This window comes from Hyaena hyaena, unplaced genomic scaffold (assembly GCF_003009895.1).
Source record: "Hyaena hyaena isolate Hyena2069 unplaced genomic scaffold, ASM300989v1 scaffold_911, whole genome shotgun sequence".
Taxonomy (NCBI): domain Eukaryota; kingdom Metazoa; phylum Chordata; class Mammalia; order Carnivora; family Hyaenidae; genus Hyaena; species Hyaena hyaena.
Window position 1 is genome coordinate 331,915 of NW_024081542.1, and position 23,124 is coordinate 355,038.

General features: G+C 55.6%; 2 protein-coding genes across 2 annotated transcripts in view; both read right to left on the reverse strand.

Moving 5' to 3' along the window:
* The window catches only part of DPH7 (diphthamide biosynthesis 7), a 19,641-nt gene extending 6,626 nt beyond the window's left edge, over positions 1-13,015 (reverse strand). Inside the window, exons 1-9 of the mRNA XM_039220782.1 lie at positions 12,964-13,015; positions 9,837-9,937; positions 9,389-9,724; positions 8,390-8,523; positions 7,928-8,015; positions 6,102-6,193; positions 5,520-5,692; positions 1,056-1,125; positions 866-931 (exon numbers count right to left, since the gene is read on the reverse strand). Of these exons, the coding sequence (XP_039076713.1) occupies positions 866-931; positions 1,056-1,125; positions 5,520-5,692; positions 6,102-6,193; positions 7,928-8,015; positions 8,390-8,523; positions 9,389-9,724; positions 9,837-9,937; positions 12,964-13,015 (1,112 nt within the window). The remainder of the gene's footprint in view (positions 1-865; positions 932-1,055; positions 1,126-5,519; positions 5,693-6,101; positions 6,194-7,927; positions 8,016-8,389; positions 8,524-9,388; positions 9,725-9,836; positions 9,938-12,963) is intronic.
* On the reverse strand, positions 12,640-20,185 carry ZMYND19 (zinc finger MYND-type containing 19). The gene is made up of 6 exons (XM_039220774.1): positions 20,033-20,185; positions 18,891-18,950; positions 17,334-17,440; positions 16,576-16,716; positions 13,426-13,606; positions 12,640-13,234 (listed from the first exon to the last, which is right to left on the reverse strand). Exons 1-6 carry the CDS (start codon positions 20,081-20,083, stop codon positions 13,091-13,093), a joined length of 684 nt encoding a protein of 227 aa, XP_039076705.1. The 5' UTR covers positions 20,084-20,185; the 3' UTR covers positions 12,640-13,090.
* Between the last annotated feature and the right edge of the window lie 2,939 nt (positions 20,186-23,124).

Below are 23,124 nucleotides of genomic sequence, written 5' to 3' on the forward strand. Positions count from 1 at the left end.
GCCACTGTGCATACACGCTGCCAGGAGGAGGTGGTGGCGGAAAGGATGCCACTTGAGCCTCCACACTCCGCCCTCCGCGGACATGTCTGCCAAAGGCTGCTTCATGTTCCGAGTGTCCCACAGTAGAATGTGCTCGTCGTAGCTGCACAGGGATCATGTGGGAAAGCCAATGCCCACTTACCCCCCAGGTCCCCCGGTGGCAGGGGAACATCTCGCGGGGAGGCCCATCCTACTCACTGCTCTAGGACACAGTCCCTTTTCCCAGCCCAGATACCTACACTCCAGTTTTTTTTTTTTTAATGTTTTTATTTATTTCTAGGAGAGAGAGAGAGACAGCGTGAGCAGGGGAGGGTCAGAGAGAGAGGGAGACACAGACTGAAACAGGCTCCAGGCTCTGAGCCGGCAGTCAGCACGGAGCCCGACGCGGGGCTCGAACCCACGAACCGCGAGATCGTGACCTGAGCGAAAGTCGGACGCTTCACCGACTAAGCCACCCGGGCGCCCCACCTACACTCCGGTTTAAGAGCTGGTCCAATTGGCGGAGCATGGGTGGCTCCGTAGGTTAAATGTCCAACTCCTGATTTCGGCTCAGGTCATGATCTCACGGTTCAGGGGATCAAGTCCCACATCAGGCTCTGTGCTAAGACCACAGAGCCTGCTTGGGATCCTGTCTCCCTCTCTCTCTGCCCCCCCCGCGCCTCACCCCCCCGCCCACGCACACACATGCGTGCTCACTCTCTCTCTCTCAGAAACAAACATCAAGAAAAGGGTTGGTCCCATTAAGCACTGCAACGGTCAACGTGAGACAATGAGGTAAAAGGTGCAGGATGGTCCCCTGTGCACAAACCCAAAGGGACTCGCTCACCTTCCTGTGGCCAGGACGCCCTCCTGATGGGGACTGCTGTGAATGCTGCACACGCCCATGGAGTGCCTACAGGCAGAAGTGCAAGGCCTGAGCGGGCGCACGCGCAGGGACAGGTCTCCGGAGGGCAGCAGCCAGGAGGGGCGGGCAGGCTGGTGTCGCAGGCCCAGGGCCGGCCCCTTGATGAACTTACCTCCTGCTAGTGAACACAGATGTGCCAGGTGCTCTGGTGTCCCAGCCTTTCAGAAGGCCATCGTCCCCACCTGGGGGGAAACAGAAACGCCCGCTGACGATGGCAATGACAGCAGGAAGCGGCCGCTTCTCAGGGAGGGAACCTATGCCCGCAAGTAAACCCCCAGGGAGGGCTTCTCCTGGGGGGTTTCAGGTCGGCCCCAGGCGGGAAGAGTTCCAGAAACAGCAGCTCGGAGAGAGGCCTGTGCTGTGGCTGCGTTTACACTTGAAGGGGGCACCTGCAGGGAAGACAGGCAAGGCTGATGGGCTCAGCCTATGGGAACGAAAGGGAAGGACGAGAAGTTAGGGTAAAAGTTTTCAGGTCACACGTGGCTAAAGTGGCTTCTGTTCAGGCTCCAGCGACCACCGCGCCCGGTGACGCAAACCGGAGCAGCCACATCAGGGAACTCTGCATGGGACCTGCGTGCAGGAGGCAGCAAACATGAGCACTTCTTTTTTTAACGTTTATTTTTTGAGAGAGAGATGCAGAGTGCAAGTGGGGGAGGGTCAGAGAGAGAGGGAGAACCAGGAACTGAAGCAGCTCCAGGCTCCAAGCTGTCAGCACAGAGCCCGATGCGGGGCTCGAACTCACAAACAGTGAGATCAGACCTGAGCCGAAGTCAGAGAGTCAACCAACTGAGCCACCGAGGCGCCGCAGACACGACCACTTCTTAAGGTTCTGGAACCTCAGCACACCCCCATGTATCTCAGAGGGGGGTGCCCTTGGTAGCCCTGCAGTGAAAAGAGCCCCTGTGCTCGTCATAGGGAATCTGAAAAAATGGGAAGAATAGGGAACTGACACCCTAATCCATAACCAGTTGAAGAAAACAACAAGATCTAGGGCGAAGGAAGGGAGAGGCTAAGCAGCAGGGCCTGCAGGGAGGATGAAGAGGAGCACAAGAAAAACACCTAGGTCTGATCACTCATCTGTCCGTCCGTCCGTCCGTCCGTCCACTCAACCATGTGTCGTTCCATATACCCACCCAGCAGCTATCCACCTTCCACCCTACTCCCCACCCACGCAACACACGCTGACTGAGCGCGCTGCAGACCCCCGGGACGGACGGACGGGGTACAGGACGGACTTGACCGGCCACTAAGCAGACCAACAGAACTCCCGTCCAGGCAGGACGCCTGCAGGTGAGCCTCAACTCTGCACAAATTCGCGGAGAAAGCTGGTAGTGGCTTCTTTACACACGGGTCTCGCTCTCACACCCCACGTGCATCCACCAAGACATCCTGACGAGCCATCTTCACACAGGCGTCCAAAGTCCTGCCCCGTTCCCCTCGCGGGCACTGCTCCCAACACGGTCTGGCCTTCCTGCCACCGTCTGCACGGCAGGTCCTCAGGCTCGGCCCTCGCGCCCTTGCAGTCTACGCTGGACACGTTAGGAAAGAAGATCCCCTTCAATTCTGCAACATTTAAGTCAGAAAACGTCACCCCCCACTCAGTATCCTGCTATGGCTCCTATTTCAGGCTGAGCCAAAGCCAAAGCCCTTCCTTAGGCCCGCAAGGCCCTATGACCTTTGATCTCACCTTCTGTTCTGCCACCCACCTCCTGCCATTCTGGCCACACGGTCACTTGCTGTCCCAGCGCAGCAGGCTCACTCCCTCCCTACCTCTGCCCCCTGTGACCATGCTCTATAACAGGATGGTCTACACCTGCCCACAGCACCCCAATCCCCCAACCGTGGCCCACCTTTCCTCTCCTCAAAGCACTTCTCACCCCTGAGCCACTGTGGCCTCTGCTCACCCCTCCTGTGTTCTGCTTCATGACCACTGCCTGTCTCCTCTCAGTGTAAGTTCAGGGAAAGCAGGACTTTTGCCTGTCTTGTTAGCTCACGCATCTCACGCACCTAGAGTGGCGCATGCTACATATTAGGTGCTCAACAAACATTTACTGAATAAACGACTTGGGGCTGAATTACAACATCACAGCCTCCACGACGCCTGGCCCTGAATTAGCGGAGTCTCAAGGTAGGACTAATGCAAGAATGAAAAGCCCACAAGAAATTAAATATCTATTGTGGTCCCTGAGACTGTTCAGTGCAGCAGCAAAAAATGCATAAAGGGCCCTGCTGTCAGGGGAAGGTAAGCATTAGTCACGATGGGGACGAGCAGGGTGCCTGAACAGCGACCAGAGGCCACACTGCGCCAGTGCCTCCGGGACAGGATTCTACAACGGGCCCTGCCAGAAACGCAGAACCAACCCGGGATCTCACACCGAGGCTGGGGGAGAAAAGAATAATTTAGTCAAGCACGGAGATTGCAGAGAACACGGAATATGTGAGGGAAGAGGGATCACACAAAACCAGGCTGAAAGACAGGCAGGGACCTGATATGCAAATCCACAATCTCGCTGGGGGGTCGCACAAGTGTTCTAGAAGGAAGCTACCAAGGGTTTAGCCACGACCAAAGTGTGATAACGTTTGCGTATTTTTAACATTTTTGAATTTTTATGAGAGAGAGAGAGACAGAGTGTGAGCAGGGGAGGGGCAGACAGAAAGGGAGACACAGAATCCAAAGCAGGCTCCAGGTTCTGACCTGTCTGCACAGAGCCCGACACGGGGCTTGAACCACAAACCCTGAGATCATGACCTGAGGTGACGTAGAACACTCAACTGAGTGTTTGCAGGTTTTTAAAACAATAGCTCTAGCTACAGTGTGGGGGCACGATTGGAAAGGCTCAGAATGAATACAGGGCCATCGTTCAGGGCTCTGCTAGGAGAAGAGATGAAACAGTGCCCCCAACAGGTGGAAAGAGAAAGAGACGGCCAATTCTGAGATGCTTAGAAGAGAAGAATCAAAGGTCTCCCGCTCCTGGAAGAGGTGAGGGGATGCCAGTGTCCGATTTGGGCAGCCGGACCCTGCGCTGGGGTCGGGAGATGAGGTAGGAGCTACGTGCAACAGGACAACACGGGGACAAGGGCTTGGCCGGGATCCACGTGTGAAACGCCCAGGAAGCATCCTTTTTTCTTTTCTTACTGTTTATTTACCTTTGAGATAGAGAGTGTGTGAGAGAGTGAGAATGTGCAGAGGCAGGGGAGGGGCAGGGAGAGGGAATTCCAAGCAGGTTCCACGCTGTCAGCACAAAGCCTGATGCGGGGTTCGATCTCAGTAACCGTGAGATCATGACCCGAGCCGAAGTCACCCCACCCCCAGGAAGCATCCTTGCAGAATATGTGGTAGCTGGCAAGATAAAGGAATCAAGAGCTCAGGGGAAAAAAAGGTCTAGGGTGGCTGGCTCTGGCTGGCTCAGTCTGAAGAGTGCGTAACTCTCGACCTCAGGGCCATGAGTTCAAGCCCCATGTTGGGTGCACAAATTACTTAAAATAAATTAGTAAAATTTCCTTGAAAGAAAGAGAAAAGAAAGAAAGAAGGAAAATAAAAGGAAAAAAAGAAAAACTGGTCTGCTTAAGCAACCACAACGCAGTGTTTCTGGAAGAGAGAGACGGCAGCTGGAGCCCTAACGGCGACAATGGAGAGTGAAAACACCCAGACAGGCCAGAGGACGAGCACTTCCAAGTGGAGGGAAGGGGTCAGCAGCACTCAGGAAGAGGAAAGCCCAGGGTAAGGCGGAGAAAAGACTGCGCCAGGAGGGGGTCAGTGCGTGAGTGCTGCTCAGAGGCGCTCCCCGGAGCAGGCACGGTGGCCGCCACCGAGGACTTGCGCCAGAGCGGAGCCGGCCACGGAGCTTCCTGACCATCTAACGGAGCGTCCGTGGCCTTGCTGCTCCCGCGGAGCTGAGCACACCACCAGCAACTAGACACAAAAGGAAAAGAGGGTCAGATCTTTTCTTTGCCTCCCTGCAAATCCAGCGACTCCCCTTCTGTCTTCTAGAGGCCAATGCTCCCCGCCCCTCACCTCCCATCTCCCAGGAGTCCCCTCCTGCCGGGGAAGACAGGCTGCTCAGCTACCTGGCTCCTGCAGCCTCCAGGCCTGTTCATTTCTCACCCTCACATCAGCACGCCCCATGCACAGCACTCACAAGGTCCGGAAAGCAACCCTAACCCTCTCGGGCTTTTCTTCGCGAAGGTAAACTGGACCCAAAAGAGGAGTAGACAGCCTGAAATCCAACATGACGAGGTCAACACTGGACCCAGAAAAGGCAGCGGGAAACGTGGGGACCCTGGATTCTTGGAGCAGCGGCCAGAGATCAAACAGCAGGCGCAGCAGGAGGCAGGGCTCCCGCTGCTCCAGCACTGGGGGTGCCCCCCAACACCCTGCAATGCCTGCAGCCAGGTGCGCTTTGCTTCCCAAGGAGGAGCCAAGTGGTGAGTCCCAAGTACAGCTTTTACCCCAGAGCACACAGTCTCCACAAAGGGTTTTCAAGGTCCCAATATGTCTGGAGTTACAGCCCTGACCTGGGCCTCACCTGCTTGCTCCCTCCCTCCTGGGGTCGATCCCCTGTGGAGAAATACCAACCTGAATAAACGATTTCTGTCTGCCAGTAGTTGAAAGCCGAAATCCAGGCCTCAAAGTCATGGGCTTGCCACGTGGCCACCTCCTGTAGCCCAGGCCCCTGCTCATTCACGTCCAGCAGGTGGAGCTGACCCTTGGAGTCGCTGCTGATGATTTTCAAGGGCTGGTCACTGGCCCTAGACACGAGAACCAATGGAGAAACCCAGTTTGAATTTATTCAGTGACCCAAACTCATCACCTCCCTCTGGTTCCCTACTGGTGGCATCCGAGGCGTGTCCCGGGAGGCTCTCCGTGGGCCCGATGCACGGATGTGCCTGTTAAGGGGTTTGGGCATCTGGTAGAGATCGAAACTACCACATATATAATCTGTCAAGACAAACCCATGTCGGCTTCTCTCGATGAAAACGCTGTCTTGTTTACCTAAAAGGTTGGAACTTTTTCTTTTTAGATAAAGACCAGTAGTGACATTCCCAAGTCTAGGAAGCCACAATCAAGGCTGGTGCAAGGCTTCAATTCTCTCTTGCAGGAAAAGAGGAACGAATGCTCAGAGGAAATACGGGAACCCTCACCAACGCCGGCTCTTACCTTCCAGTTTTCCCAATGGACCAATCCAGAGACAAGGCCAGACACTGCTTCTCCAGGGCAAAGCCGGAAGACGGCTGCAGTGTGTAAGCAGTCTAGTGGAGAGAGAACACCACTACCAAAGGGAAACAGCCCAGGACCCTGGAAAGACCACTCCTGGAGCCCAGGTAGGCCTCAGTCCTCCATCACATACTAGGTGAACAAAACGGGTTAGTCCCTCATTCACAGCAGAATGAGAAGACACAGGGGAACTGGCCCCTGCCCTCCAGCAGACACGCCTGCAGGAGGGCTTTCTCACACATGTGACCTTGGGGGAAGCGGATCTGTTTTTCAGACGCCCTCGCTGTCCATCACACCGCCTACGTGGGCTCCGAGATGCACCTCTAGGACACACTCTCCACCCCTTCAAGCCTCAGGGATGCTGGCGCCTTCTGTCTCCGGGGACAGAGATACTCTGCTCTTTCCTCCAGCTTCCTTTTCAGAAACCACAACTAGCCATTAACGTCATTCCTGTTTTCTATGATTTATGTAAGTTTTTTTTTCTTTTTTATTACCTAAGCAACCTGAACGGTGCTTAACTCCATCAAAAGGCTCCCAGCAAGCTGCTTCCTTGAAGTCCTCTCTGGGGTTTATCACTTACTCAGAATCCTAGTTGACGGGCCCACAGCCTTCCTCGGATGTGTCCTCCCTCACTCCTGAGAGAGGCCAGCTGCTCTCAGCTGGCCTGTGAGGCCCATTATACACACGCCCTCAGCTGCCATTAAGCCAATAGCAAGTGGACGTGCTCCAGTCCCACCTGCACCCCTGTCCCAGTGTGTGTCCCTCTCTCTGAGTCCGGGCTTGGCCTTGTGGGCTGTTTACTTCCCTCAACTGCAGGACTTCCCCATTCTCTCCCTCTTCCAACAAGTAGATGCAGTCATTTTGCAAATGCGTGGTGCTCATCAACACCAAATGCTCTGAGAAAGCCACGTAGGAAGCATATGCCTTCCTAAGTGTGGCTGAGAAACACCACTTTCACACAGGAAATTCATCGCTATTCTTGGCCCCAGCATCATCAACCTAAGAATGCTGGTCCAGCTTTCCTTACAGAGGAACTTTCAGATCCACTGACAGGCGAATAAATACCCTGTCACTTCAGCCTTCTGCTGGTGACACATACGTTGATCTCTCCTCAGATTTAAATGCAGAACCCAATAATTTAAGAGACTGCATGTTGGGGCACCTGGGTGGCTCCGTTGGTTAAGTGTCCGACTTCCGCTCAGGTCATGATCTCACGGTTTATGGGTTTGAGCCCCGCGTCGGGCTCTGTGCTGACAGCTCAGAGCCTGGAGCCTGCTTCGGATTCTGTGTCTCCCTCTCTCTGCCCCTCCCCTGCTCACACGCAGTCTTGCTCTCACTCTCAAAAATAAATAAACATTAAAAAAAGAGAGAGAGAGAGAGAGAGAGACTGCATGCTAATTTAGAATGCTTCATGACAGGGGTGCCTGGGTCACTGAGTCAGTTAAGTTTCTGACTCCTGATTTCAGCTCAGGTCATGATCTTGCAGTTTGTGGGATCGAGCCCCGCGTCGGAATCCACACTGACATCATGGAGCCTGCTTGGGATTCTCTCTCCCCCTCTCCCTCTGCCTCCTCCTCCCCCACTCATATTCCCTCACGCTCTCTCAAAACAAATAAATCAACATTTAAAAAAATAGAATGTTTTACGATACGATTTGCCATTGAACAGAAACCATCCTACAAAAAGGTTTATATCAGCACAGCCTCCTGCCCAAACTCTTCCTATTCAGACTCTTTCCACCCCCACAACTCCTGGCCCTAGTCACTGACCTCAGATTCCACCAAGCGGAGCAGTTCTATGGACCCACCAGCATCTGCCACACCCAAGAGGGCATGGCCGGCCACCGGGACATGGCACCTGAGGAGAGAATTCACATGCCAGTCAGAACAAGGGATACCAGAGCACAGGCGAACGTTATGCACCTCAGTAACGGTAAATTTCACTTCCAAAGTTAGGCTGTAGCCTGCAGTCCCGTTCCAGATTCCCCAGCTTATAAATCAGAGAACTATCATCACTTCCCAGGCTGATACCAACCCTAGGACTCAGAAATGAGAGGAGCCCAAGTCTCCAGTAGCGTCCAAACGCCAAGAGGTGGGCAGGACAGTAAAGAAATGAACCCAAAGTTCAGACATTTCCCCATCTCATTGAATGCTGACATGCATCAGGCTCCCGATTAAATGAACAAATACTTGTGACAAATCCCAGACAGGAGGAATCGTTATCAGTTATACCATTTCATGTCCAAGATTGCAGAAGCATCTCTTCTTTGGATCTCAAGCACGGGGCAAGCAGAGCTGTCCGCATTGAAACTATACAAGTAGAGACGACCTAAACGGATTTGAGGCTCGTCGGCGTCGAGTCCACTCTACAAAAAAATGCAGATGTGTTCTCTGATTACCCTAATAGATACCGAGGAACCCAAGTTGGTGGAAAAAGGAATCAAGGGAAAGAAAAGCCTTGCCGAGGCTCTGGAACTCTGCCTCGAAGCACCTGATTTTCTGAGCTGGACAAATGTCTCATCTTTTGTATGTGATTAATGGGTAAGTAGATAAACTGCTGGACTCGGCACAGAATCTTTTAAGTTGTATTTACTTAAGCAATCTCTACACGGATGTGGGGCTCAGTTAAACTCATGACTTCAAGATCAAGCATCGCATGCTCTTCGGACTGAGCCAGCCAGCAGCCCCTAGAATGGTCCTTCTACGTGGGCTGACAGGGACCAGCTATGGTTAGGGTCACCACAGGGCCCAGTCTGCCGGTAAGCGTCCTGACCTAGGCCTGTTGCTGGAGTGCCAGGTCTCATGCTTAATAGTGTCCTGGTTGCATCTGAATAGATGCCTTCAAGAGATTAGGTACAGCTCCTCCCAATTCCCGTTCTTCTCTTCTATTCTAGGCTTCATTCGTTAAGCTTGAGCCACGTCTGCATATAAGGGACACTGCACTCTCAAGATGCCCATTCTAACCTACCTTCTGGCCACAAAGCCAACGTCACAGCTTCATCTCCCGTGTGACTGCACAGACTTTTCCGGCCCCGCCTCCCCCCACAGCAGGCCAGACACGTCCCAACCTCCGCAGTCGGCTCTGCCTCTCTGAAGCACCGTGTCTTCCTTCCTGCGACCTCTCCTAAGAGTTTGACTCTGGGGCCTTAGCTGCTTGAGAAACGGCATCCGGGGAGCGCGGACCTAGAGGCCGCGGCCAAGACCGCCGGCGGCCGGGAAGGCGCCGCGCACCTTGCTCTTAGGGGCCGCGGGCGGGCCCTGCGGCTTCCGCAGCTGGTAGGTGCCGCAGACCAGCAAGTGCCGGCGGCCCTCCAACGGGCACCACTCCACCGAGTCCGCGGTGTGTTCCGTGTCCACCACGCGCAACAGCTGCACGCGACCTCTGGACGCCCCGAAGTCAGACAAGGACGCAGTAGCGTCCGAGGCTGCGGGGACCGGGCAGCGAGGGCCGGGCGACGAGGCCAGGATGAGAGCGGGATCGGGCCCGAGGTCGACGCTGAGCGCGAGGTAGGGGCCAGGACCGAAGACGGCGTCGGCGAAGAGATGCTCGCGGGGCCGGTCCTTTTTCTACTTCCGCAGTCGCATCCTTCCCTTTCCCGGGGCGTCGGGGCGGGACTTCCGGCCGTCGATGCCGCCGCGCGCGAGGCTGGGCTCCGGCGCCCCCTGCCGGCCGACGGACTTCCGCGGCCCCACGCGCCAGGGCGCGCATCTTGCCCTGGCAGAAGACGTGGGCATCTGGAGGGACAGTGGTGTCCCCCTGAGTCGCAGGAGATCTGGGCCCTGAAGGGGAGCCGGGGAGGGGGTCGCAGAGGAAGAGAAAAACGGCATGGAAGCGGGGGGTGACCTAAGGACCTAGACATTCAGGGAGCCCAATCCAGGGTCAGTCCTGAGGCTGCCCTCTGCCCCTCATGTCCATTGTAGAGGGCTGCCGGCGGGGCATGAAGTGCGGCCCACCCGTGGACGCCAAGTCCCACCTACCAGGACAGTGGAGGAGACAGGGCGCACTGAGGTGGTGGGCAGGACGGTAGACAGCGTCAGGGCTCTGCGGGCCACTCGGACTCAGAATGTAAGGGAGGACACCCAGCACAGTCACGATCTCGTTGGGGAGACTGAGTAGGCGCAGCTGCCATTCAAGAAAATTAACATATTCTACAGAATAGGTTTGGGGAAAGCATGCTTTAGACACTGTTAAGGATGGATTGAATGGTCTCCCCAGAAAAGTATGTTGAAGTCCTATCCCACAGCACCACAGGACATGACCTTTAGAAACAGGGCCATTAAAGAGGTAATCCCGTTAAAATGAGGTCATTACACTGGGCCCTGGTCCAATATGACTGCTATCTTTATGAAAGGGTGATTTGGTCTCTCAAGGACAGAGACCTACAGAGAAAACGTAAAACCAGAGGATTGGTATGATGCATCCACACGGCAAGGGCTGCCCCTAGAACCCATACTGCCACCTTCCAAGCTCCAGAAGCTAGCAGAGGCCTGGAACAGGCACACCTTCCCATGTGTCTTCAGAGGGAGCATGCATGATCCTGCCAAAACACTGATCTGGGACTTCTGACCTCCACCACAGGGATGATACACTGTTGTCTGAAGCCATCTGCTGAGTGCTAACTTATGATGGCTCCAGGTAGCTGGGCACGCTGACATTGAAATCCACATAGATACCTGGGTAACCCAGCCTGTGTCCAAGTAGGGCGATGGTTACATACACAGCTGTGAGGCAGCAGCTCAAGCAGAGAAGCAGAAAAGGTTGGTCCAGAAGCAATAGGACTTTTCGATATGGCTGAACCACACATTTGTATCTGCTACAAGGAATGGTCAAGGGGCACATGTCTGGTCCAATTGGTAAAATATGCAACGCTAGACCTCGGGGTCACGAATTTGAGTCCCACACTGGGTGTAGAGATTACACGGCACAGGGATGCAGCCCTATTGGACAGGGATCTGCTACCAGCAGCACCTGCTCAAAACAGCTTCGTGGCGCAGTGATCCCCAGACCAATACTATTCCTGATGAGCCCTGTGACGTGGAACACATCAGTCATGTGTCAGGACCCAGTGTGGTGTCCTGCAGGCCTGCTGAGACCCTGGTGCTTCCCTTTCAATGTAATTTTCTGGCAAGTAGATGACTGCAGGGTAATGTGTGCTGGTTACGGAATGCAGACAGGCTGAAGTGGCCGGCCACAAAGGACACAGGCAAAAACCGTAGCCCGTGATCTGGTGCCTCTTCTTCCCAGGAGACCTTTGGTCTGAAAGTACACTGCCTGAGCACACTCAAGGCCTTACGCCTGGGAGACCACCCAAACCCCAACATGCCGACAATCCTGGGTTCTCCCATACCCAAACAGTCCCGACCAGAGGTGGCCTCCGGAAGCAGGAATTATACCAGCCCTGGGAACACCCCAAGGGCTCAAGCCAAGTGCTGTTGTAGGACTGATGATCTCTCAGGATAATACATACCCTCCTCCCCAATAGGTTTCTGAGTCCCTACTGCTGCTCCACCTAGGGTCTGGAGGGACCTAGAGCAGACTTCACCTATGCAGCAAAGATGTCCCTGATGTAGAAGATATGCTGCACCTCACCCAGACTGTCCAAGGGGAGCTACTCAGTGAAAACGTACGTGGGGCATGCGGGATTCTCTAGCCTTCAGAGACCCTCCCCTGGTGGGGAGCCCTCCTGCTCCCTGCTTTCTGCCTTCACCTGACTGCTCAGTCCTGCTAAGACCTACTGCCCAAGAGGACTCCAAGGACTGCAAAAGAACCTACCAGCAGCTCAACTCACAAACCAAGACCACCAAGAGGCTATCCTCAGCTAAGGAAAGCAATGAAGACACACGGGGCGGATGGAACACACTGGGAGATGGCAGAAGAGCTGCACAAGGGAACGTAGGAGCCGTTGGGACCAATGTGGGGCAAGGGGCAGCCCAGGACAGATACTCAGAGTTGGGATGGGCAGCCTCATCCTCCCAGGAAGCAAAGCCTCTAGGAGGCAGGCTGGCTGGATCTGAGGACCAGCAAGGTCCCAGACACAAAGCCCGGCTCGGTGCCGCAAGGGCCTCTACGAGGTGTACAAGACGCTGGCCAGCCTTCAGACATCTGTGGCTCCCTAATGAGAGAGGCAGCCCAGCCGAGTGGACAGGAAAGCAACCCTCACCCACCCTGGCTGCCCCAATTCATAGGCAGGACCTGCAGAGCTCAACTCCCCACCACCCAGCACGTAAATTAAGAGAACTTACTTGTGCCAGGGCAAAGGACATTCCATGCCTGCCTACTCCACCACCCCCAGCAACTCCTGCCCCGGGACAAGAACAGGCCTGGGTCTCACTCACGCTCCCTACCTGCCTCCCCCCCCCCCCCGCGCAGGAATAAAGGTAAAGGCAACCTCCACCCCTCACCCCCATAGCACCCTGATTCTCTTAGAAATAAACCTCAGCAGCAGGAAGGGCAAAAAGTAGAGCAGAGCACGGCAGAGGCACTCGATGATTCCACCCCTTTACTGTGCCTTGTGGATGCGACCCCATGCAGGCCGTGCTCCTCGGGACGGCAGCTGTCCGGGAGGAGCTCCCACTATGTGACACACTGTTTAGACTTTTTAAATGTGTGGCCCAACTGTTTGCCAGTTAAGAATTACAGCAAATGATTCTATTTGTAATTTCTAACCCGCCCACTGCCTCCCCCCAAAAAAACTGTACATGAGTTTACAAACATATTAACATATAAATAATGAGAAGCGTCCTGGTGGGAGGCTCCCCAGCTGTCTCTGCCTGGAGATGAACACTGAGGGGAGTGCCGTGCCCACACGAGGTGCCCATGGCGAGGGGGCCTCTGCGGCAGTTGCCGTGGGTGCGCATCGCTGGCTTCTTCAGCACCTCCGGGTCAACCACCAGTCTGTGTCTGCTGCGCCCAAGGAAGGTCCGGAAGCCAGGTCATCGCTCTGGCTCAAGCTCGTGCTGGAAGGGGCGCTTCTTCTCCCGACAGTGCTTCTTGTGGGCGGGCCAGTCCTTCTGCTGGCACTGGGAGCCGCAGTACCGGGCCACCTGGCAACGCCCGCAAATGTTGAACTCCCGGAGCTGAAAGAACACACAGACAACCGTGGCTTCACGGTCACACCCGGGAATTGGTTGGGGGGCAGACACTACGTTGCAATCAGAAGACCCCGGCAAGCCCACACACTGAAGCCGGAGGGCAGAGTGGCCGCGGTGGAGAGGGCGCATGAGAGGCCCGCAGGGGCCGGAGCCGGCACTCACTGCAGCACCTGTACCTGCTTCTCGATCATCGTGCAGGGAGGGTAATGGCACTCATAGTAGGTGCAGGAATTCTCCTCCTCTTCCACCACGTCCCCGTTGGCGTTATAGTACCGCGTCACGTTCAGGACAGGGAACTGCTCTTCTATGGGGTCCGTGGGAAGCTGCTGAATCGCCAACCAGTATAAGCTTTGCTCCCTTAAAAGGAGAAGCAGATGCTTCAGTATACTCCAGCCAGACACAGTCAAGACAGGGACATGACAATGAGCTGACTGCAAGACAGACTGCTGGTTCCTAGTGCTCAGGGTATCCCTACCCCAGTTTTTCTTAGGACAACTTGACTCTTCTTCGGGCCACCCCTACTATGGAGCAGGGCTTACCTGTATGCGACATCAAGTAGGCAGCACGTTTAAGAAGGACTATGTCTCCCTCCCTCACTGATCTCCCCAAATCTGGGACTGACAGGCACGCAGCAGGCACAGAGAGCGTGCGGTCTCGGGACGGGGGCCTGGCCAGGCCTGGGCACGTGAGCAAAGCCCGGCAGCCCTTCCCCTGCTCAAGGTCCCAGAGGCACCTGCTTCTGCCCCAGCCGCTCAACCTCCCATTTGATGCTGTGAGCTGCTCTACATCTTTCTACACACTTATCTTCTTGAGTGGACCAGAAGCTTGCGACCGAAGGATCCCGTCTGCTGCTAGAACGGAGGCACCCTAACAGACCCCAGGGGAGAGCAGGCTAGGCAGGGCAGGTGAAGGAGCTTGGCAGCTCCCTCTGCTGCCAGGCTGCAAAGAAGCCACCGCCTGTGCTTCGAGAGCAAAGTAGCAGGTTAGCACCCCCTCCAACCTACCACCCTCCGTGGGGGTCAGGGCTACGAAGGGATAGGGTCACCTTCATCTAATACCATATACAAAAATGAACTCAAAATGGGTCAAAAAGATCTAAACATAAACAAACCTAACCTAAACAACTAAAGGCTCCATCAACCCATGAGTGGGAACGACGTGGTACATAAATATAACGGAATATCATCCAAACTTCAAAAGGATGCACATCCATCCCTACACAAGCTACATCATGGATGAACCTTGAGGACACAGTGCTAAGCCCATCACATAAAGACAAATCCTGGAGGATTCAGATCCAAAGATGGAGTAGGAAGACAGGGGCTGGAGGGGCAATGGGGGTTCAGTGTCTAATGGGGAAGTTCTGGAGATGGATGGTGGGGACGGTTGCACAACTATGCGGCTGCACTGGATGCCACTGAAATGAACGTCCAAAAATGGCTAAGAGTAATAACCATTGTATGTATTTTGCCACAATAAGAAAGGTTTTTTAAAAGGAAAAAAAGGGGGGAAGAGTCAGGATGTAGGAGGGTACAGGGTGCCCTCGGAGCCCTTCAATGAAGTCTTACACGACAGAGGCAAGTTTCAACTCCAGCTGGCTCTTCAAAGCAGAAAGGGAGGAAAACACATCTTGACAAAGAGGCCTGCCCCCACCATGGATGAGCTGCCTTTGTGCCCCTCCCGCCAAAGGGAAGCAGGGCGGGAGGTGCAGGCCCAGGAGAAGCCACAGCACCACGTTCCCTGCCTCACAGACAGGGGAGTCCCACCACGGGAACCCGCTGTGTGGAGCCCAGGCCAGCTGGCAGTTTGGGCCGCACTCAGGCTGGCTCTGCCTCACCGCCAAGTGGAGTGAGGGTCTGAACCCCTAGCCGACAGACTAAGGATGGCCCCACTGGATTGGTTCCTAGGATGACACAAAGGACAGAGTCTCAGGAGCACAGCCTGTCCTGGGCCTCCCGGGAATGGCCTAGAGAAGGGGACAGCCAGGCCGCGACCCAGCAGAGACCACCAGACAGGGTAGCTTGTGATGGAGTGGATCCTTTTCCAATCAGGTATTCTCAGTTGTGGTTATCTTATCTTGTGACCATAAAGAGTGTTCAGGTGAAGAAACGTGACAAGGTTCATCCACAGCTTGGCCAAACCATGAGTCACACAGAGGCCTAAAGTCACAATTCAGAGCCGAGTTCCTGGCAGGAGCAGATCCGCTGCGGCTGAAGGGGTGGGCAGCTCCCTCCACGCCTCCGGGGAGCAGAAGGAAACCGGTCTGGTGCTGGGGGGAGGCGGGGCCGGTCCCAGTGTCCACACTGAACAAGCGTCCACGTTGGACAAGCCAGGGGGTTACCGTGGACACTGATATGCCTGCAGAGCTGCTCCTTCTGCAGATAACCTCACATTCATTTTGTTTGATGAAAGAGCCTTCCCAGAGGCCCAGGGACATGCCCGAGCCCCAAAGAGCCCCTGTGAGACCACAGATGATGCACACGTGGCCAGGAACAGCCTGGCTTACTTCAGCTCCCACCTTCCATTCTGCTGGTTCCCCAGCTCTTGCCAAGGCCTCCATGAAGCTCTCACCCAGGCTGCTCCTGGGGCCATGGGAACTGGCTCAGAGCATCCCACTCGCCCACGGGGGACGCCTGCAGTAGCCTGAGCAGAAGCACTGTTTTCAGGACCAGGCAGAGGCAGAAGCTGAGCAGCAGAGTCCCCAAACCACACGGTCTTGCTTCTTTTAAACCACTGCCTGGGTGTTTAGCCAAAAAGCATGACAGAAGGATGCACGTGTGTGTACAGGAGGCATCCCTAAGATGACGATGTCTAACTTTTCTCAGAGACACAGAGCAGAAATCCTGCCCATGTGTAGGCATCCAGCCCCGGCAGCTCTTCTCCCCGCTAGAGCCAATCGTTAGAAAACCAACCAAGGGGGCGCCTGGGTGGCTCAGCTGGTTGAGCGTCCAACTTAGGCTCAGGTCATGACCTCATGGTTTGTGAGTTCAAGCCCCGCATCAGGCTCTTTGCTGACACCTCAAAGGATTCCGTGTCTACCTCTTTCTCTGCCCCTTACCCTGCTTGTGCTATGTCTGTCTCTCTCTCTCTCTTAAAAACAATCATTAAAAAAAACAAACAAACATCAAAAAGATAATTATCAAAAAGGTATCCCATCCCCACGAAGAAAACAAGGAGAGAAAACTCTGAGGGAAAATAGCCAAGGTCTCCACTCCCAAAGAAGCATGAGATCAGAGTGGAGATGGGAGCCCCGTAGTAACAAGAGCCTGGAGGAGGACCTTCCTCGAGGCACCTCTGCCGACTCCCCCCGCCCTGAGAAGCCCCACCTTTGTTTGCTGGACGTCTCCTCCGCTTTCGGCCGCCAGCCCCATGGCACCAGCTGCAGGTTGTCCAGGCGATTGTCTACTGTCACAGCATTGAGATGTACCACCTGAAACCCAGGAGCAATGCCTCCCCTGTGCCGCTCCCTAGAAAACAAGACCTCTCAATCGGCTTCCTCTGGCCTTCCCAAAGACTTCCGCCATGTGATCTGAACCGGCCCCTCATCACACTGATGGGGACAATGAGGAGCAAGGATGCCGAGAGGAATCCAAGGATGTCAGTCCGTGGCCAAACAAGATAGACCACGATGACGGTCCAGCCCCTTGATTTAAGAGCAAGGCTGTCAGAAGCCAAGGATGGAACCCCCAACCTGGAGAATGCCCCATCAGAGCTGTCCCAAGCATTCTGGAACTCCAGCAGCCACACCGAGGAGAGGCAGTCCTTTCCTCACATCCCGACAGGCTCAGCAAGAGCCCACTGGAGGGAGCAGATCCCACCCTGCTCCAGAAGAGACTGTGTCTGGAGCAAGTATCTGAGCAAAAACTATACTTTTAGGCTGCCCCATTAGTGGTACAATATGCGAATGAGCCATTCCTCCGGGTTAGTGGCAATGACCCAATGGTAACTAAGAAGGCTGGGTAGGGGGGCACGACTCAGGGAAAGCGCCTTCTGTCAATGAGGGCAGGTGTCGCCACAGGCCCCATATGCACATCAGGGCTCACGTGGTACCCAAATAGGAAATAAGCAGCTTGAAAACACCTACCACAGCAGCTCGTGAAGGAGCCTTCCTGACCCTCTTCCCCGGTTTTTGTCAAAGGCATATGCAAATATCTTAGCACCATTTCCATCTGCGTCTACTTCCATCCGGGCCTGAGAAGGAGCAAGGAAAAGGTCTGTCAAACAGCTTCTGATTCTTAGCTACATTTGGAACCCCTCTTAAAGAAATCAAGTGAAAGGGGCATCTGGGAAGCTCAGTCGGTTAAGCATCTGACTTCGGCTCAGGTCATGATCTCATGGGTTCATGGACCCATGGTTCATGGGTTTGGGCCCCGCATCGGGCTCTGTGCTGACAACTCAAGAGCCTGGAGCCTGCTCCAGATTCTAGGTCTCCTTCTCTCTTTGCCCCTCCCCTGCTTGTGCTCTGTTTCTCTCTCTCTCAAAAATAAATAAACATTTTAAAAAATTAAAAAGGAGGGGAAAAAGAAAGAAACTAAGTGAAACAAACAAGTCAGGATACATATATGAGGCCTGCTTCTGGGACCTGGAGCTCTGCAGAGGCCCCAAGACATGAGAAGTAGACCCCATATCCCAATACTCACTCACTTACTGACCACTCTGCAAAATACTGTGGACACAGAGAAATAAATTTTCCTACTCTTAGAAAAAGCCCACAATTCAGGAAGAAAAACAAAGGCTTGAACAAGTAACTACAGTTGACCCTCGAGGTACGCCCCCACATGGCTGAAAATCCACGTGTAACTTTTAACTTCTCAATATTTAACTACTAATAGCTTGCTGTTGGCCAGAAACCTTAGCAATAACAGACAACTGATTAACAAATATTTTTGTATGTTACATGTGTTATATGCTACATTCTTACAAGACAAAATTAGGAAAAAAAACAACCACCTTTTCAAGAAACACATGAGGAGGAGCGTCTGGGTGGCTCAGTTGGCTGAGCATCTGACTGGCTCAGGTCATGGCCTTGAGGTTCTTGAGATCAAGCCCCACATCAGGCTCGCTGCTGTCAATGCAGAGCCCACCTCAGATCCACCGGCTCCCTCTCTCTGCCCCTCCCCCCCCCCCACACTGGGGAGCATGCTCCCTCTCTCAAAAACGAAAAATAAACATTTAAAAAACGAAACAAGAAAGTCACAAGTAAAAAATACATTTACAGTACTGGACTATGTATACCCACGTATAAGTTAACCTGTGCAATTCAAAGTCATGTTGTTCAATAATCATCTGTGCTATAAAAGCATGAAAGGCTGAAATAAAAGTGTACCAGGTCCCCAGAGAGCACTAGGGCACAGAGGGACAATGGGGCCAAGGCCAGAGGAAAGGTGAGGTGGCACCAGACAGTCTCCTAAGGAGCCAAGGTTTGTCCAATTGAACATTCGATAACAAACATGACACAATTCCACGTGTTTTTCAGAAAGAGCCAGCAACCAGGGTGAAGGTGGGGGGGAAGTGTCACAGAGGTTAGGGGCTCCACTGGACAGCAAAAGCCAGGCTGCCCTCCCGGAGGATAAGACCCACCCCTCATGCTCCTCCCCAGGCGTGACTGAAAGCAGGCGAGCAAAGGAACAGCCATCCTTACCTCAAAGGAGTAGCCCTCCACCAGTGGGATATCTTGCTCATCTATCAGTGTGTACTTGGTCTGGAAATCAACCACGTTTCAAAATGTTACGTTCAGGGTTACAACAATATTAGCAACAGGCAACAGCCCCTTCAAGCTAAATGAGGCCTGCAGGCGAGGGGCACGGGCGGCCTGCCCTGCACGGCCGGTGGTTCTGCCCCACTCAGCACTACCAGAGGAGCAGGCACCAGGCTTCACTCCAGAGTACCACCGAGCAGCCAACCTCTAAAGCTGTTTTAAATGTCAATAAACCTAACCAGAGACAGGGGCTTCCTCAGAACACAGAAAAGGACCGGGATTGAAGCAGAACATCCAGAAAATTTCAACTGATGGTGATTTATTAAGATAGGTGGTCGGTACACAGGTGCTCACTGACTTGTTTAACTTTCTCTCTGAAATGTTCCAAATAAAAGTTTTAAGGTCTGATATGAAAGCAACCAGTAACTGGGTTACAAGGGGTCTCAGAGCTGACGGGGAGCCCACCCTTCCCTTAGGCAAAAAGCCATAGTGCTCCTGCTGGAAAGGCGAGAAACGGTCCCCCGGACGGACTAGTCTCACTCTTGCTTAGAAAGCCTTTTTCTAGGATCTAAGTCGGTTTTACCTTCATCTGACTGCCTCTGCTCCTCTCTCCCACCAGAAGCTTCCGCCGCTGGTGATGGGAACAGGGTTCCCATCCAGGGTAAGGTCCGTGGCTGGTGCAGCCGCACGGCCGGCCGGCTCCTGGAAACAGCCAAGCCTCAATGCCCACAGGTGCCAGAAAGCCCCAGCCTCGAACACGCGGAGGGCGGGGCCAGGTAAGGGAGAGAAGCAGAGGGAGGCCCTGCTCTGGGAGGCCCCCTGAGGCTGGTCCACACGGCCACCGCCGGCCGCGTGTAAACCTGCGCGGGGCTCCAATCCGGACCGGCAGGCACCGAGGCTCACACAGGCCGTCTTGCCGCCTAGCGAGCGGGCCGCCTCAGAAGGGCGCTGCGCTGCCCGCGGCCGCCGGCCCCCTCCTGCCCCGAGGGGACACGCCGCCCGCCCGCCCGCCCGCCGGGACCCGCGTCCCCCCCGACTCCGCGCCCGCGTCCCAGCGCCCCGACCCCCGGCCCCGCGCCGCTCACCTTCCCGGCCACCCGGCCGAGCCGCACGATGCCCAATTTGAAGTCGGTCATGGCCGGGCCTGCGCTCAGCCGGCGGCGCCGCTCCCTCGGGAGACGCCGGGCCGGGGCCGGGGCCGGGGCCGGGCCGGGGCGGCGCCGCGGCGCGCCGGGTGGGCCGGGTCGGCGGGCCGGGGTCGGGCCAGGCGGGACGAGGCTGGGCCGGGCTCGGGCCGCCGCCGCCGCCTGGCGCCCGCCGGACCTGCCACGCGCCGCCGCCGCCGCCGCCGCCGCCGCCACCGCCGCCGCGCGCACCACCGCGAGCGGAGCCGGAGGCGGGGCGCGGTTCAGACACACCCCCGCCCGCCGCCGTCCCGCCAATTGCGGGGCGCGCACGGCGCCGGCCGGCGCGCGCCGCCGCGCCGTGGCCAACGGGAGGAGAACGGCTGCGCCGGCGCACTGGGGAGCGGAGGGAGCGCGGGGGAGGGGCGCGGCCGGGGGCGGTGCCGGCGCGGCCTCCCCGCGCGACGTCAGTTTCGCGGGAAGCTTTGTGGAGGGCGCCGCGCTCCGGCTGCCCGCCGCCGGCTCCCCGCTCGCGGCTCGGACCTAGCGCCGGCCCCCGCGCCCGGCCCCCGCCTGCACGACTAGCCCGGCCTCGCGTCCCCACGCCTGGCCCAGCTCCTGTCTTTCGACGCGGCGCGCAACCCTCGTGCGGAGGGCGGCCTGACTCCACGCCCCGGGGCCGTCGGGGGGCCTGCAGGTTGGGGTGTGTGGCGGGCTCGCTGCGGCTCCCCGGAGCGGTCCCCCGGGCGCAGACAGCGGGCGGGAGGCACCCGAGCCCCGGCCCAGCGTGCTGCCCGCTGGCGGCGCCCCCGGCCGCCTCCCTTCCTCTGGCCACCCACGACCTCCTCCTCGCCGGCCCGGGTGAGGACCACGGCGGCCCGCGGTTTCCCCGCACAGCCCGTCCTCAGGCTACACCAACCTTCCTTGGGCCTCAGGCTGTTAACTAAGGTGGGGTGACGTGCCAGCCGCTTATCAGCTCGGTCCAGCTCCTTCCTAAACAGGCACCTCCGGGGCCCGAGGGCTTAGAGGGCTGCCACCCTTGTGTCCTGGCAGACACCCTAGCTGGGCTTTCACCTTCCTCCCCCCGCATTATACCAGTGCACAGAACAAGACCCCTCCCTGGTCGTAGTTCAGCGAGGGAGGCAGAAAAGGCCCGTGATGAGTTAAGTGCCACATTAGAAAACGACAGCAGATCAGCATTAGGGAGTTGGGGGTCCTAGGGAAGGTGGTGGGCAGGGTAAGCCCCATTGAGAAGTCACTTTGAATGGTGCAAGGAGGGAGGGCCATGTGGGCATCTGGGGAAAGAGCCAGTGCAAAGGTCCTGAGCTGGGAACATCTGGCATGTTTGAAAAAGTGGGGGTGTCCACGGGAGTGCCTGACAGAAACAGGGGTCAAGGTCAGAGAGGTGAGGGGCCAGAGGGGCTCAGGTAGGCTCTTACATGGACCTTGACTTTTGGACTTAGACAAGTGAGGCCATTGGAGGATTTGAACAGAGGAGTCAGTGGCTTTTCAATGAATCAAGCTGTTGATTATGGCCGGGGGTGGGGGTGGGGTGGGGGGCGGGGGTGGGGGTGGGGTGGGGGTATTGGAAGCAGGAAGGCTGTTTAGCAAGTGAATACAGCAGCTAGCCGGAGCTAGAGTGTTTAGACTCGTGGAGCCAGTGTTCTGTAGCAGTCAGGGGAGCCCCGGTCATGCTGCAGTAACGACCCCACATTCTCAGTGGCTTAGTAAAATAAAAATGAATTTCTCATTCATGCTACATGTTAAGGTTGCAAGGCAGTTGAATATATGAGTATAGAGTTCAGGAGAGCTGTCCAGACTAGGGTATAACTTTGGCATTCATTAGCACATTTGTTGCATTTAAAGCGATGAGATCACATTGGGAGAAAGTGCACCCAGAGGAAAGGAGAGGTCAAAGACAGCCCGGGTACTCTCTTATCAAGGGGGAAGAGAGGTTGGGAAGAGAAGGAGCCAGGAAAGAGAAGGAAGATGTCAGGTAAGAGGAAAACCAGGAGAGGGTGGGAGCCCAGAAGCCAAGTAAAGACTGTGCAAGAGAGAGGGATCAGGTCCGGCGCTGCTGATAGGTCCTGTAAGGTTAGGGTTGGGAATTAGTCAATGAACTGATTGGTTGCCTTGACAAGTACAGCTCTTGATGGAGTGATGGCAGGCTAAGTCCCATGGAGGGGTTAAAAGGGAACGGTAGGAGAGGTTTGGAGGCCCCAGACATGCCTCTTCTGAGGCATTTTTGCTAAAAACAGGAGCAGAGAAATGGGGCCAAAGCTGGAAAGAGAACGGAAGTCGAGAGAAGGTTATCCTCTGGGAGAGGAAATAGATGTTTGCTCACCAACAGGAATGATCCCATAGAGGGGAATCACTGGCAAGGGGAGGGAGGGTGGAGGTTAGGTAGGAGCATGGCGGCTCAGCTCAGTATGGAGAGTCTGACTTATGTAAAGGTTCTGAAAGGCAAGTGGGTGTGGAGGCTGGAGTTTAAGGGAGTTCTCTGCTGATGGAGCTTCCTACTTTCTCAAATAAGTAGAAAACAGTCATCAGTTGAAAGTGAGGAAAGGGGAACAAATGTTGGCAGTCTAAAGAGAGAGGCTCAGGAGGGATGTAACTGGCTAGGAAAGAATAGGAAGATGCGGTAGGGGCCACTCAGTGTGACTGTGTTTTTCTCCAGCCTATTTCGGCTGGTGCAGAGAAAGCAAGGAGAAAGAGAAGGGCAGGATTTAGCCAAGACGCTGGTTGTGCCTGGTGGGGGCAGGGGTGGGGTTCTGAAAGAGTCACCCCGGTGCCAACGCATGGCATTACAGCTGACTGAGGCAAGGAGGGAGAACGCCGGACGGGGCGAGGCCAGTGGGTTGGACCCCCCCCCCCCCGTGGGATCCAGAGGGTTGCAGGAGCTGTAGCCCTGGAGGGAGTGGGCCAGCGGGACGGGGTGGGAGCCAGAGACGTGTGGGCCTGAGATCACGAGTGCTGTGGCTGTTGACGACGACTATAATTTTTGTTACCTACCGATGTGCAACTAACCGCTCCAAAATCTAGTGGCTTAAAAC